We start from the raw sequence: 13413 nt of genomic DNA, 5'->3' as shown, positions 1-13413 counted from the left end.
ACAAGTGTCAGAGACATCAAGTCACCAAGTCAGTTTGAGGGAGAGCTGAGAAGGCCTGTTCAAACAATGAGTCAGTATCAGAGATCTAAAACATCACAAAAGAGAAGACTCTTCTTCTGGCTGTTGAATTCATGTAGGATAAGGGTATACATATATGAGAGATTAAAAAAAAAGATAGTGATACCATCATAACAACCAAAAAGCCTGGCTTTATCCTCCATCTATGTTTTCCTCCTTAATCTTACATTTACTCATGTAATCTCTGTATACCTTTGTGTGCTTGATAGAAACTTAACCTAAGCCCCCACCCCTCCTTCAGGGAAAAGCAATTAAAAAACTAGCTGATAATCCATTACTTCAAATGCTTTATTATAGTGGAGGCCAGCAAAACATTAAACCAGAGAAGCCAGCAGCATCCCTTCTCTGTCACAGACCTTAATGGTCAAGCAGTAGATGGTGACCATCTCTAAGAATAATTTCAAGAAGGGAAAGACCAAGAAAATGCCACTTGCTAAGGGGAATATTCGCCAGAGAAAGACTAGGAAGAGGCTCCAACTCAGCTCAGGCATAGGTCGCTTATAGGCAAGAAGGGAAAAAAGCTATGCTACAGGCCCTGTCTTAAATTCCAACAGCTTGGTTGGAAAACATCAGTAAGAAAAAAAAGACATCTGGAAATTACTCAGCAACATGAACTTATACCACGCTCCCTTGTCAGAGACTTGACTCAGAGACATTTCTAAAGTAGAAAGAAGGAAAACAAGAGCCATAAATATACCATATGGAGCTTCCAATCTCTGGTGCTCAGGGCATAATAAAAACTCTCAGGGCTGTAAAATGCAGCTTCTCAAGAGGCAATAAACATAGGAAAAGTAAAGGCAACTGCCTGCTAAGGTTAGAGAACTGACTTTCATGTTGTAACACTTTCATTTCCCCCTCCAAACTACTTACAGGAATAACTGCGTAGACTGTATCTTTTGCTGCAAAATATTGCTGCCAAATCTGTACAGAAAAGAGAGGGGTGTCTGTGACATGTGGGTAATCTTTTCAACATGTGCCAAGAAATGGTGACAGCTTTCATTGTTCAGAGGAATATGCTATTTGATAACAGAGAGGAAAAACCCAATGTAACGCTTTCATTACTAGCACATTACAAAAAAGATTTAATACAACCCACTCTTATAGATGATTAAACTGTAACTCTTAATAACAAATTCCTGACAGAGAAACTGATTCTATGACTTTAAAAATCATTCCTCTTAATAAGTTGTGTGTGATAGACAACTTCTTTTTTTTCACATTTTTATTTCCTCCCCAAACCCACACTTCCCCAGCTAACTGTGAGCCTTCCCAGAGAGTCAGGACTGGGGCTCAGGGTTCAGAGTCAGGCAGACCTGGATGTGAATCTCAGCTCCAGTCATTTACTAGCTATACTACCTTGGGCAAATTACTGAAAACTCCCTAAATAACATCAATAAAATAGCATTAATAACCTCACACAATTGTCATGACTAGCTGAAATAATGTAGGTCTGTGCTTAGCTCAGCACCTGTCACAGAATAAACACGACAAATAATGTTAGCTTTTGTTAGATATTGTATTAGTCCATTCTCACACTGCTAATAAAGATATACCCGAGATTGGGCAATTTATTTATTATCATTTTTATTATTATACTTTAAGTTCTAGGGTACATGTGCACAACGTGCAGGTTTGTTACATAGGTATACATGTGCCATGGTGGTTTGCTGAACCCATCAACTTGTCATTTACATTAGGTATTTCTCCCAGTGCTATCCCTCTCCCAACCCTCCACCCCGCGACAGGCCCCAGTGTGTGATGTTCCCCACTCTGTGTCCATGTGTTTTCATTGTTCAACTCCCACTTATGAGTGAGAACATGTGGTGTTTGGTTTTCTGTCCTTGTGATAGTTTGCTGAGAATGATGGTTTCCAGCTTCATCCATGTCCCTGCAAAGGACATGAAATCATCCTTTCTTATGATTGCATAGTATTCCATGGTGTAAATGTGCCACATTTTCTTAATCCAGAGACTGAGTAATTTATAATGGAAAGAGGTTTAATTGACTCACGTTACACAAGGCTGGGAAGGCCTCAAGAATCTTACAATCATGGCGGAAGGAGAAGCAAACGCGTCCTTCACATGGTGACAGGAAGAAGAAGGAGCAAAAGGGGGAAAGGCCCTCTATAAAACCATCAGATCTCATGAGAACTCACCATCATGGGAACAGCATGGAGGTAACTGCCCCTATGATTCAATTACCTCCCACTGAGTCCCTCCCATGACATGTGGGGATTATGGGAACTACAATTCAAGATGAGATTTGGGTGGGGACACAGCAAAACCATGTTAGATATTATTGGCATGTTACAGGCAGCTCTTAAAATCCTGCTTCCAGAAAGTCGTCTACATGTGGAAGAGATAAGGTCTGTTGGATCTATGGTATGCACCAGTCAGAAGTCCTACCTCTGCTTGGCACTAAAGAACAAGGAAGGTACAGTTGACCTTCATGATGCAAATACCAAAAAGTAGGGAATAAAAAAATTATATAATAAAATTTGAAAATTAGAAAATAGGGAAAAGGAAAAAATGCCCATAGTCGTACCACCCTAACAAAGACCACTGTTATTTTCTTTCCAGTATGTCTTAAGAATTTTTCTTTTACAGTATACATAGATGTAGCATATATGCAATATTGTCTTTTTATTATTTACCATTATCATATAGATGCTCCGTATTCTTATTTTTTACTACCATTTTATTTTTGCCTTCCCATGCCTTTTTACATGTTATTGGCTCTGACTAGAAAGCCTTTCTTTCCTACCTCTGACCTCCCAAATTCTTCCTGTCCTCTGAAGCTTAGCCTATATATGCTTCTTCTTCCATGTAGTCTCCCTTGATATTACAGTCAGAAGTTTTCCTATGAGTTGCTTTTCTATGTTATTTATTTCCTCCCCCTTGCTTTCATATTTTATACCTCTCTTAAGATGTCTACGATATGCTACTTCATAATAAGATCATTTGCATCTGGATCTATTTCCCTCACTAGTTTGCAAGCCCCCTGTAGGCAGGTATCTGCTGTGTTGTCACCAATGCCTTGCAACCCAAAAAGTACTAAAAAATGTTGGTTGAATGACAGATGATTGTGACATAATAAGAAACATGTAATATAAAAGAGGCACTTAACCCAGGGCAGGGAAAAGTGCCAGAGGAAGGGACACTTGAACTGTATCCTGAAGAATGATTAGGAGTTAGTAGGGAAATAAGGATGCTGGGAAGATAACAGGTAAGGCAGGAGAAGGAGATAAGAGACACATTTGAAGCAGAGAATGACAACACTAACAAAGGCATAGAAGTAGAGGAGGGTATCATAACCAAGGTGACACCACAGTGAGCTAGTGTTGAAGAATGGGTCAACTTCCTTTAGAGTTGGTCTGCTTTGGTCAACATTTCTGTTAAAATATGGGGCCCCAGTAGAAGATACTAATCAAAGTGTGATCCATCTAATCAACACAGAGCACAAAAGGACTATTAACTCCTAGGACCTATGGAAACTACTTTCAATGTGGCATAAGGTTGCTTTACCTTTTCTTTTTTTGCATGTCAAAACACTGTCTTCTCATTTTAAGGACAGCATATTCTGATTATTTATTTATTTATTTATTTTTTGAAACAGAGTCTTACTCTGTTGCCCAGGCTGGAGTGCAATAGTGAAATCTTGGCTCACTGCAAGCTCCGCCTCCCGGGTTCATGCCATTCTCCTGCCTCAGCCTCCTGAGTAACTGGGACTACAGGCACCTGCCACCATGCCCGGCTAATTTTTTGTAGAGACGGGGTTTCACTGTGTTAGCCAGGATGGTCTCAATCTCCTGACCTCATGATCCACCCGCCTCGGCCTCCAAAAGTGCTGGGATTACAGGCGTGAGCCACTGTGCCCAGCCCATATTCTGATTACTTTTATTTAATTTTCCCCTAAAGTGTCCATGTTCCTTTGGCACTTCTTCCCAAAGTGCCAAAGGCACAGCCTGAGTTCTCCCTGACACTTTGCATATGCCTCTATTAACAGAAAGAACCCTGTGCTGATCTGATCCGTTTTGTGGAGGCTAAAACTCTTTGGGGATGAGGATTCTCTCATTTATCTCTGTATCTGGCACAAAGTCTGACATTTAATTGGTATGCATTAAATGTGTGCTAAAATAAATGATACAGCATCCCAAGGAAACCCATGGTAACTAGCACAACTTCCAGTTGTGGGAATATGATGCAGAGTCAAATAGACATGGGTTTGAGTCTCAGCTCTACCACTGACTAAGTTACATAATCTCTTTAAGTCACAGTTTCCTCAATTGTAAACTGGGAATAATGGCACCCACTTCACGGGGTGGTTAAAAGAATTTAATGAAATAATGCATATGAAGCATTAGGCATTGTACCTGATACAGAGTATGCTGCTTTTATTATTCTTTTGATCCTTTCAATCTACCTAATATATAATTCATGGAACTATAAGGAATGCTGGAAAAAAATAGCTTATTAGAGAGAAAAGAATCACAGGTATAAAAATATAAATGACCAAACAGGCAGGATAGCTCTTGAGTGCTTTGAAGGAAAGTGTTCAGGAAGCTTCCTGCAGAAAGTCCTTTGATAATGGAGAGCTATGAATGCCAAGAAAAGGAATACAGGAAGTCATTGAACATTTGTGACCAGGTTCCTAATATATTTTTTTCCCACTTATTTAAAAACATAAATATAGCACTTACTCTGTGCCAGGGACTGTTCTAAGTGATAAAAAATGTTAACTCACTTAATTATCCAAATAACTCTATGAGGTAAGTACTATTATTTGCTCCACTTTAATTAAATAGGAAAACTAGGGCCCAGATAAGTTAACTTGTCCAAGTCCTATAGCTAGTAAGTGGCAGAGCTAGGACTTAAAACCAGCAGCTTGGTTCTAGAGTCTGTATTTTTAAACCAATACACTATACTTCTCCATAATGAAAGAAGAAGTTTCAGAGGACTCAGTTGATGAGCATATTATGGGTGGAGTGGAAAAAATAGGAGCAGGGAAACCTATTTGGAAAGGTAGTGCAGTAATCCAGGTATAAAGTACTGAAGAGGGTTACAGGAGATGTGGATTATAGGAAGGAAAAAGAAAGTAGAAATACAAGTTGATTAGACATATAAGAGTCACAAAGAAGACAAGTTTTCTTATGACATTGTTCTTCAAGTAATTCATCACTTTTGCCTTTTATTATCACCTTTCATTATGGCTAGAAAGAGGTGTCAGAAGATGTACTCTCAGATTTGGTTCACAGAATTCACATTTTCATAGAGCATGCCAGCCCATTTTCATTCATTACCTGTTTTATTTCTTCTGCAGTCTTTTCTTTTACCATCTCAATGTTAAAGATTGAACTGAGAGTCTTCAAAGAGAAAATAAAAACCAATTAACACATCATTAAAACAAAACAAAACAAAACAAAACAAAACAAAACAAAACAGCTTAACTCTTATCTCTAAGCCTGTGGCAAACACATCAAGGCAGTGAAACAGATTTCCAAAAGCAGAAAACAAGTATAAGAAAGCCCACATGCTCAGAGAAAGTGAGCCCCCAAGCCCAGACAGGTTTTCACAGTTCTGTTCCTGAAGAGTTTCTATTAGGTTGCCATGTACTTCCCAAATGCTTCACCCTTACCAATGAGTCCTGCGGCACTTTGCAGCTGGTAAGAGGAGAAAGTTTGGTTGTTATTTTTAATTAAACTGCTATGCTAGGGGTCATGGTCAAGGACACAAAAGTTCATAGAAATATTTCTCACTTTTACAGATGGAAAATCACCTTACACAAAATAATTGAACCACAGTACTTATGTTCAAATTTGCAGCCTCTTGTTCTAGATGTACCATATGACTTCAAGCTTTTTTTCCTCTGTTTAATTAGAAACCTACCTTGTCCTTAGTGAATCCTCTCTTCACAGACTGTTTCCCCAAGGCATCTGTCTGAAATATATAAGACAAGATATTAATCTACACTTTACTCATAAGAACAAAGGTCACTAAACTAGGTGAGTTACCCAATCTCATTAAATAATTTTGCAGGTGAGAACTCACTTCTTTCCACTTTTTATAATAATTGTTCTAAAAATTTAACACTACTTTAAAAATTATTGTTGGCTGGGCGCAGTGGCTCACGCCTGTAATCCCAGCACTTTGGGAGGCCGAGGCGGGAGAATCACAAGGTCAGGAGTTTGAGACCAGCCTGGCCAACATGATGAAACCCCGCCTCAACTAAAAATACAAAAAATAAGCTGGGCATAGTGGCGGGTGCTTATAATCCCAGCTACTTGGGAGGCTGAGGCAGGAGAACTGCTTGAACCAGGGAGGCGGAGGATGCAGGGAGCTGAGATCACGCCACTGCACTCTAGCCCAGGCAACAGAGTGAGACTCTGTCTCATAATATAAAATAAAATAAATAAATAAAAAGAAATAAAAATAAAAATTATCGTTTATAAGACAACAACTTTCCTCTAAGATTCTGACATTCAGAGATAAGATTTCTCTGTCAGTAAACTATCATCTACTAGTACTGACAGTCCATTCTCCACCTGCCACTGTGGATATGAGGGATTTCTTCCCAGGATTAGGCCTGCTTGGGATTACTATGCTCTGTTCTGACCTATTCCACACTGAACTATAGAAGTGGTAAGAAATGGAAAGATGTGTTATCCAAGGATACTGCTTATCTCTGACAACACTTTGATGGTAGGCATCCTCAGCAGACTAGAGTCTTTTTGAGTGTTCAATCTTAATGTTTCCTCCATCAAATTAGACTCCCTTCAAAAAAGGCCAAAAACAACTGAAAGTGATTATTTTGTCTCTTAGCCATTATCTCTCATAAAGGTCATAGCCAGTAAATCCTGTTTTGAGTTGTTTCTGATAGTAGGGATGGGTTGTTCTGAGTCTTCCACTCAAGGCTGTGCTTCTCAGAAGTACATTCTACACCTGGGATTCTGAGGCTGAAAAACACTTTCTGCATAAAACCTTGCCTTTAGTCACTCTGTGCTTTAATTAATCCACACTTTTCATAAATGATGGTCACAGAACCTGTACCCACAGATCAGAGAAAAGCCTGTTGAACACACTTTAGTTTTTTTGGTTATGCACCTATACACTGACAACATCCGGGTGTAACCGTTCCTTCATATGTAAGCCATCTGAAAAGGAGTTAATTTCATTTTCTGTCTTTCTTTTTTTCTTTTGAGACAGGGTCTTGCTCTGTTGCCTAGGTTGGAGTGCAGTGGCTCAATGTCAGCTCACTGCAACCTCTGCCTCCCAGGTTCAAGTGATTCTCCCACCTCAGCCTCCCAAGTAGCTGGGTCTACAGGCATGTGCCACCATGCCTGGCTAAATTTTTTGTATTTTCAGTAGAGATGGGGTTTCACCATGTTGGCCAGGCTGGTCTTGACTACTGGCCTCAAGTGATCTGCCTGCTTCGGCCTCCCAAAGTGTTGGGACTACAGGCGTGAGCCACCGTGCCCGACGAGAATTTCATTTCCATACCACTCATTCTCAGGTGTACCATGAAAACAAAACAAAAACAAAACAAAACCTCCACTTGCACAGCTGCTTTCACCTTTCAATCATGAAGCCTCACGTATTGGTTTTTACACAATGTCTCTCCAATCCATTATTTGTACCCATTTTCACTTACAGAAATAAAAAATTTAAGCCCTAAGTATAAGCGTATTGCATTTTATCAAATCTAAGACATCATATCTTAAGATGCACCATTATTTTATGCATCAGAAAATGATGCCAATTAAATAGCACAATACTTTCCTGTCACATCAATTATAAGACAATTTTAGTGATGTTAAAATGAGAAAAATAAGAGTGAGCTTTAGAATTGATGAAATAAGGTAATTAAAGCAGTTGAAGCTACATGCCAAAAATCAGAAACATTTAATACGAACTTTAAATGGGTGCTTTACTTCCCTACTATGCATGCTTTGGAAATCTGTGCGGATAATTTTATGGTTATCATAGAAGTTTACTGGATATTGATATCTGCATTATGGGAAGGGTGCCAAATGAGATGGGTCCTACATAATAAAAAACTTTCCCTCATCCTGTACAACTTTTTAATGTCTAGCCAGACATTCTTGCAGGTGAAAATACCTATAATATTTCAATATTTATAATTACTTGGGCCTAGAACCTTTTTTTTTTAATACAGCTTTAATAAATACTAAAATTTCCAGAAATGCAACTACTATATAACTTGAAAGATTCTACATTGTGATTGTGGAATCATAGGTCACTGATAACAACACTGCTCGTGGTTTTGGAGGTTTTCTTTTTTTTTTTTGAGTTGGAGTCTCACTTTGTCACCTGGGCTGGAGTGCAGTGGTGCGATCTCGGCTCACTGTAAGCTCTGCCTCCCAGGTTCATGCCATTCTCCTGCCTCAGCCTCCTGAGTAGCTGGGACTACAGGTGCCCGCCACCATGCCCGGCTAAGTTTTTGTATTTTTTTAGTAGAGATGGGATTTCACAGTGTTAGCTGGGATGGTCTCGATCTCCTGACTTTGTGATCCACCTGCCTTGACCTCCCAAAGTGCTGGGATTACAGGCGTGAGCCACCGTGCCTGGCCTGGAATTTTTTTTTTTTTTTGGAGACGAAGTCTTGCTCTGTCACCCAGGTTGGAGTGCAGTAGCACAATCTCCGCTCACTGCAACCTCCGCCTCCTGGGTTCAAGCAATTCTCCTACCTCAGCCTCCTGAGTAGCTGGGATTACAGCTACCACGCCCAGCTAATTTTTCTTTTGCATTTTAGTAGGGATGGGGTTTCACCATGTTGCCCAGGCTGGTCTTGAACTCCTGACCTCAAGTGATCTGCCGCCTCAGCCTCCCAAAGTGCTAGGATTACACGTGTGAGCCAACATGCCCGGTGGTTTTAGAGTTTTTATAATTATCAACATAACACCCATTTGCCAGTCAGTATTTGCTGCTTACATGTTCATGGTTATTTCACAAATAGGTGGAAGCACCTCATGACTACATTAGGTCTCACAGTGTAGTCGTGCCCTAATATTTACATGCTAAAATATGTATTTTGTTAAAAAATGCTTTCCTTTATATTATGGTTAGGGCATTATATTGATTTTCCCACCTGAGGTTATACATACAGGTAGGTTATATTTTTACATATCTATTGTTTTATTTCAGGGTAGAAAAGGGAGAATTTTTAAAAAATGTATTATCAAGGGGGATGTTGAGTCCCATGTGGTTGGGAACCAATGACTCAAAGTAGTAAAGACAAGACTGTGGGAATGGAGAACATGTGTTAGCTGTTAGCATTCCTCTATCTAGCTAGATAAAGAAGATAGCAAGTGAATATTTACCTAAGAGCTGCCATAATTTAAATTAAATCTTTACATATTCTGCATTTTATCATAAAGCCAATTTTTTTTTTTTTTTAATTTTAAGACGGAGTCTTGCTCTGTCGCCCAGGCTGGAGTGCAGTGGCGCAATCTTGGCTCACTGCAAGCTCCGCCTCCCGGGTTCACGCCATTCTCCTGCCTCAGCCTCCCCAGTTGCTGGGATTACAGGCACCCGCCACCATGCCCAGCTAATTTTTTGTATTTTTAGTAGAGACGGGGTTTCACCATGTTAGCCAGGATGGTCTCAATTTCCTGACCTCGTGATCTGCCCGCCTTGGCCTCCCAAAGTGCTGGGATTACAGGCATGAGCCACTGCACCTGGCCTCATAAAGCTAAATTTCTAAGTCTGCTTGCCAAAAAGGGGCAAAGAACATTCCTATCTAATATTTAAAGTTTATAATACAGTAATATTTCCAAGAGCTATTGACTTGTAACCTTGCTACTATAAATGTTTATTATAGGAAATGACAATTGTTAAAATATTTGTAGAAAGAATTGTTTGTTCATATAAAGTTGTAAACTATTTGTCACAGGAGTTGAATTTGCTCCCCAACCTTGTTATAATTAACCCATCTACTATTATTATTATTTTTTTTTTGCCCAGGCTGGAATGCAGTGGCATGACCTCAGCTCACTGTGCCCTCAGCTCACTGTAACCTCCGCCTCCCAGGTTCAAGCAATTCTCTGGCCTCAGCCTCCCAAGTAGATGGGATTACAGGCATCTGCTACTACATCCAGCTAAGTTATGTATTTGTATTTTTAGTAGAGACAGGGTTTCACCCTGTTGGCCAGGCTGGTCTTGAACTCCTGACCTCAAGTGATCTGCCCACCTCGACCTCCCAAAGTGCTGGGATTATAGGCGTGAGCCACCGTGCCTGGCAACCCATCTACTATTAATCCTGTTCTAATTAACTAAACTAGTTACTAAGACTGAGTAGATTCACTTAAAATTTAGGCAAAGAAAGTATTTTCCAAGTAAAATAAACACTTCTAATTTGACTTTAAAACACAACGTAGAATCCCAGTTTTCTACTGTAACTACCTTAATTCAGGCTTCTACAGCCCACACCTGGATTACTCCATATTTTCCCTGGTCCTGGCCTCTCCTACACCAGTTTGTTCTGTGCACCACCCTAGGTTAGAATTTTTCAAATAATAGGTTGTGAAATACATTTAGTGGATTGTGATCAGAGTTTTTCAAAAGATGAAAAAGAATAAAAATTAATAAGAATGGACTGCATGTTGTAAAAGTAAGCATTATTTCGTAAATTTTTTTTTTTTCAGTCACAATCATATACATATGTGTGTACTGAACTGCAATGTAAAATATATTTCTTACTGTGGGTCATGGTCAAAAAGTTTGAAAAACACTGCATTAGAATAATCTTCCCAGACATAGTTTTCAACATGCTTTTCCTCAGCTTTGATTCCTATTTAAGGATAATAATGGCTAATATATATTAAGTACTTATTATGCCAGGGATGGGGCTAAAGAGTTTTAAATGGTATTATCTCTTCAGCACAACTCTGTGAAGTAGGTACTGTTATTATTCCTGTTTTACAGATAAGCAAACTGAGGCATGGAGAAGTAACAATTTGCTGAAGAGTCACCCAGCTAGTAACTGGAAGGGTTAGGATTCAGTCCTTGGCATCTGGCCCCAGAGCTCACCCTCTTAGCAGCTAAATTAACCTGCCTGTACTCCTTAAGCCCAAAGAGTTTAATGCCTAACTTACTTATTTAGCCTTAACACTTCCCTCTCCATTTTAATTGGGTATGGTACCATGCTGTCTCCTGAAACCCCTTTTACTTTCAAAGCTCTTCCTCTGTTTAAGCTAATTCCTCAACATGGGAATGGATGGGGGTGGGTTGGCAGGGGTGGCTGGTTGTCAGGAAACTAAATCTAGTCTACCAAATATTTTTGTAAATTAAGTTTTATTGGAACAGAACCATACCCATTCATTTACGTGCGGTCTAGGCCTGCTTTTGCACTATAATGGTAGAGCTGAGTAGTCACAAAGAAGACCATATGGCCCACAATGCCTAAAATATTTAACATCTAGTCCTTTACAGAAAAAATGTGATGACCCCTGCTCTACATCAAAGTCCCATTCCCTCCTCTCTACTTAATTTAAATCCCCCACAATGTTCCTAGCCTAGGTCAAGTTCCATCTCCCATGGGAAATTTTCTCTGATACCTCTAGCCCGCTGCCAAGTGTGCCTTGCCTTGACCACTAGACTGCTCCTCTTGGGAGCAGGAAGTACCCCTCTCATACTTCTATATCTCCACCACGACCACAGTACTTTGCCTAGAAAGAGCAGGATAAACATTTATGGATGGAAACGGAGTTGGGAGAGACTATGTTTAGTTCACCCAGTTGACCCATCAATAGACCAACTTTAAGGATAAGGGCCAGGGTAAGGAGGTTAAAGGAGTGCTGGTAAGCAAACACCACCAATGGGGGCAGGTCTTACCTTCTGTTCCACACATTTGATAAAATCACCTTGCCTGGAACGCCCCACTGGCTGCTTCCGAAATTCACTGCGTTTCTCCAGACGGGACTCAAAAGCAGCTGGGTCAGACCTGATCAGAGGTAAACCAAAGGGTAAACCAACTGGGCCTTTTTGGATTCTAAAATAATAAAGCATCACTTTCCACCTCTACAGAGAAAGGACACTGCCATTCAGAGAGGTTGAAAAATTTGCCTTCAGTTAGTAAGAACTGGGCATAGGCCTAGAAATAAAGAAACCGGAAAAAGAAATCCTGTTATTCAACTGTTGTTAATCCTCAAGGGGCCTGTGTAACATTTTTCTTTTGCAGGCTGTTCCCTAGGTTTACACAGGGCTTAGTCCCTCAGATACTTACATTTAGGGTACTTAGAATTTTGAGGTCATCTTGCTGGATCACCTCTTCAGGCAAGAATCCTACAGCCTCTTTACTAGGTGTCAAGCTTTTACTTGAATACATCCAGTTCTTGAAAATATGTCCCCCCAACTAGGTTAAACATCTGTTTTATTCAGATCCTGGTGATTCAGAGGCTTTAGGCAGCCTAGTTTGCAGAAGATTTAGCATCTTAGTGTCTCCCTGACCCACCCTCCAAAGAAGCTGCTCTTGGAGGTGAAACATCAGAACACATTCTTTATGTCAAAATGGAGGTGGTCTTCAGGTTTGAAATGCAGGCTGGGGTGCTGTCCCTATTAAGAATTCTTCAGGCTGTGTAGCTAACCATGGGATATTTGGTTTTGTACACTGTGGTGAAGATATCATTCAGGGATTCCAGCTCTTTGGCCATGAGACCCAGAGTTTCATAGGTGAGGTCTGTAGGACCCAGGGACATCTTGGCTATCCCTCTGGTGGACTTTCCTGGTCAAGGCATTATAGGTGGCCCCTTCTTCCATAAAATTCCTTTCTGGAGGTGACATAAAACACCACTGCCTTCACTGTCATGTAGATGGGCTGTTTCTCTTCTCTCTGTAGTGGGCCAGCTCCTCCTCAATAAAGAGCCACACCAGGGGTTTCTGCTTAGTAGGGCATGGCACCTGCCTGGCCAGAGCTGCAAGCAGCCCTGGGGGCTGTACCAGGACCAGGGTCAACCCTGCTAGTGGCCACAGCTGCAACTGGGCCTGCCATAGTGAAGAGGTAAAGAGGGCAAGGCACAGCCTGGGCAGTGAAGCTCTTGCTGGGATCTGAGGATATAGAAATAAATAAGTCAGACTCCCTACCTCAAGGAGCTCACTATCTAGTGGGAGAGACAGGCATAAAAGTAAACAAATTAAAGTGCAACAGGTATTATGATGAAAATTTGCTCAAACATCCCCAAATGTTAAGGTGGGTTCATGCCTCTGTACCTTTGTTTATGCTGCTGCTCCCCTTACCTGGAACATCCCCTCCTCTCCATTTTTTTTCAAAGGAAGTTTGCTAATAGATAAAGCTAGAGAGAGACTGGCAGGGACTAGGGTG

At 40.5% G+C, this 13413-nt stretch overlaps 1 protein-coding gene across 10 annotated transcripts in view; it reads right to left on the bottom strand.

Moving 5' to 3' along the window:
• Window positions 1-13413, bottom strand: part of ATPAF1 (ATP synthase mitochondrial F1 complex assembly factor 1) — a 60498-nt gene that overhangs the window by 45262 nt on the left and 1823 nt on the right. For 8 of the 10 annotated variants that reach the window (XR_013402359.1, XR_013402367.1, XR_013402370.1 and 5 more), the window contains exons 2-5: window positions 11928-12036; window positions 5964-6014; window positions 5378-5440; window positions 949-999 (exon numbers count right to left, since the gene is read on the bottom strand). Coding sequence is in view for 6 of the 10 variants with exons in the window: in XM_028834098.2 (XP_028689931.1) it covers window positions 949-999; window positions 5378-5440; window positions 5964-6014; window positions 11928-12036 (274 nt within the window). In the remaining 4 variants the exon portion in view is untranslated. Of the gene's footprint in view, window positions 1-948; window positions 1000-5377; window positions 5441-5963; window positions 6015-10496; window positions 10588-11927; window positions 12037-12318; window positions 12551-13413 lie in introns of those variants that run through there. The other 2 variants (XM_077958310.1, XM_077958303.1) reach the window with 2 other exon arrangements.

This window comes from Macaca mulatta, chromosome 1 (assembly GCF_049350105.2).
Source record: "Macaca mulatta isolate MMU2019108-1 chromosome 1, T2T-MMU8v2.0, whole genome shotgun sequence".
Lineage (NCBI taxonomy): Eukaryota > Metazoa > Chordata > Mammalia > Primates > Cercopithecidae > Macaca > Macaca mulatta.
The sequence above is the reverse complement of the archived record's forward strand: the minus strand, read 5'-3'. Positions and strand labels throughout refer to the sequence as shown.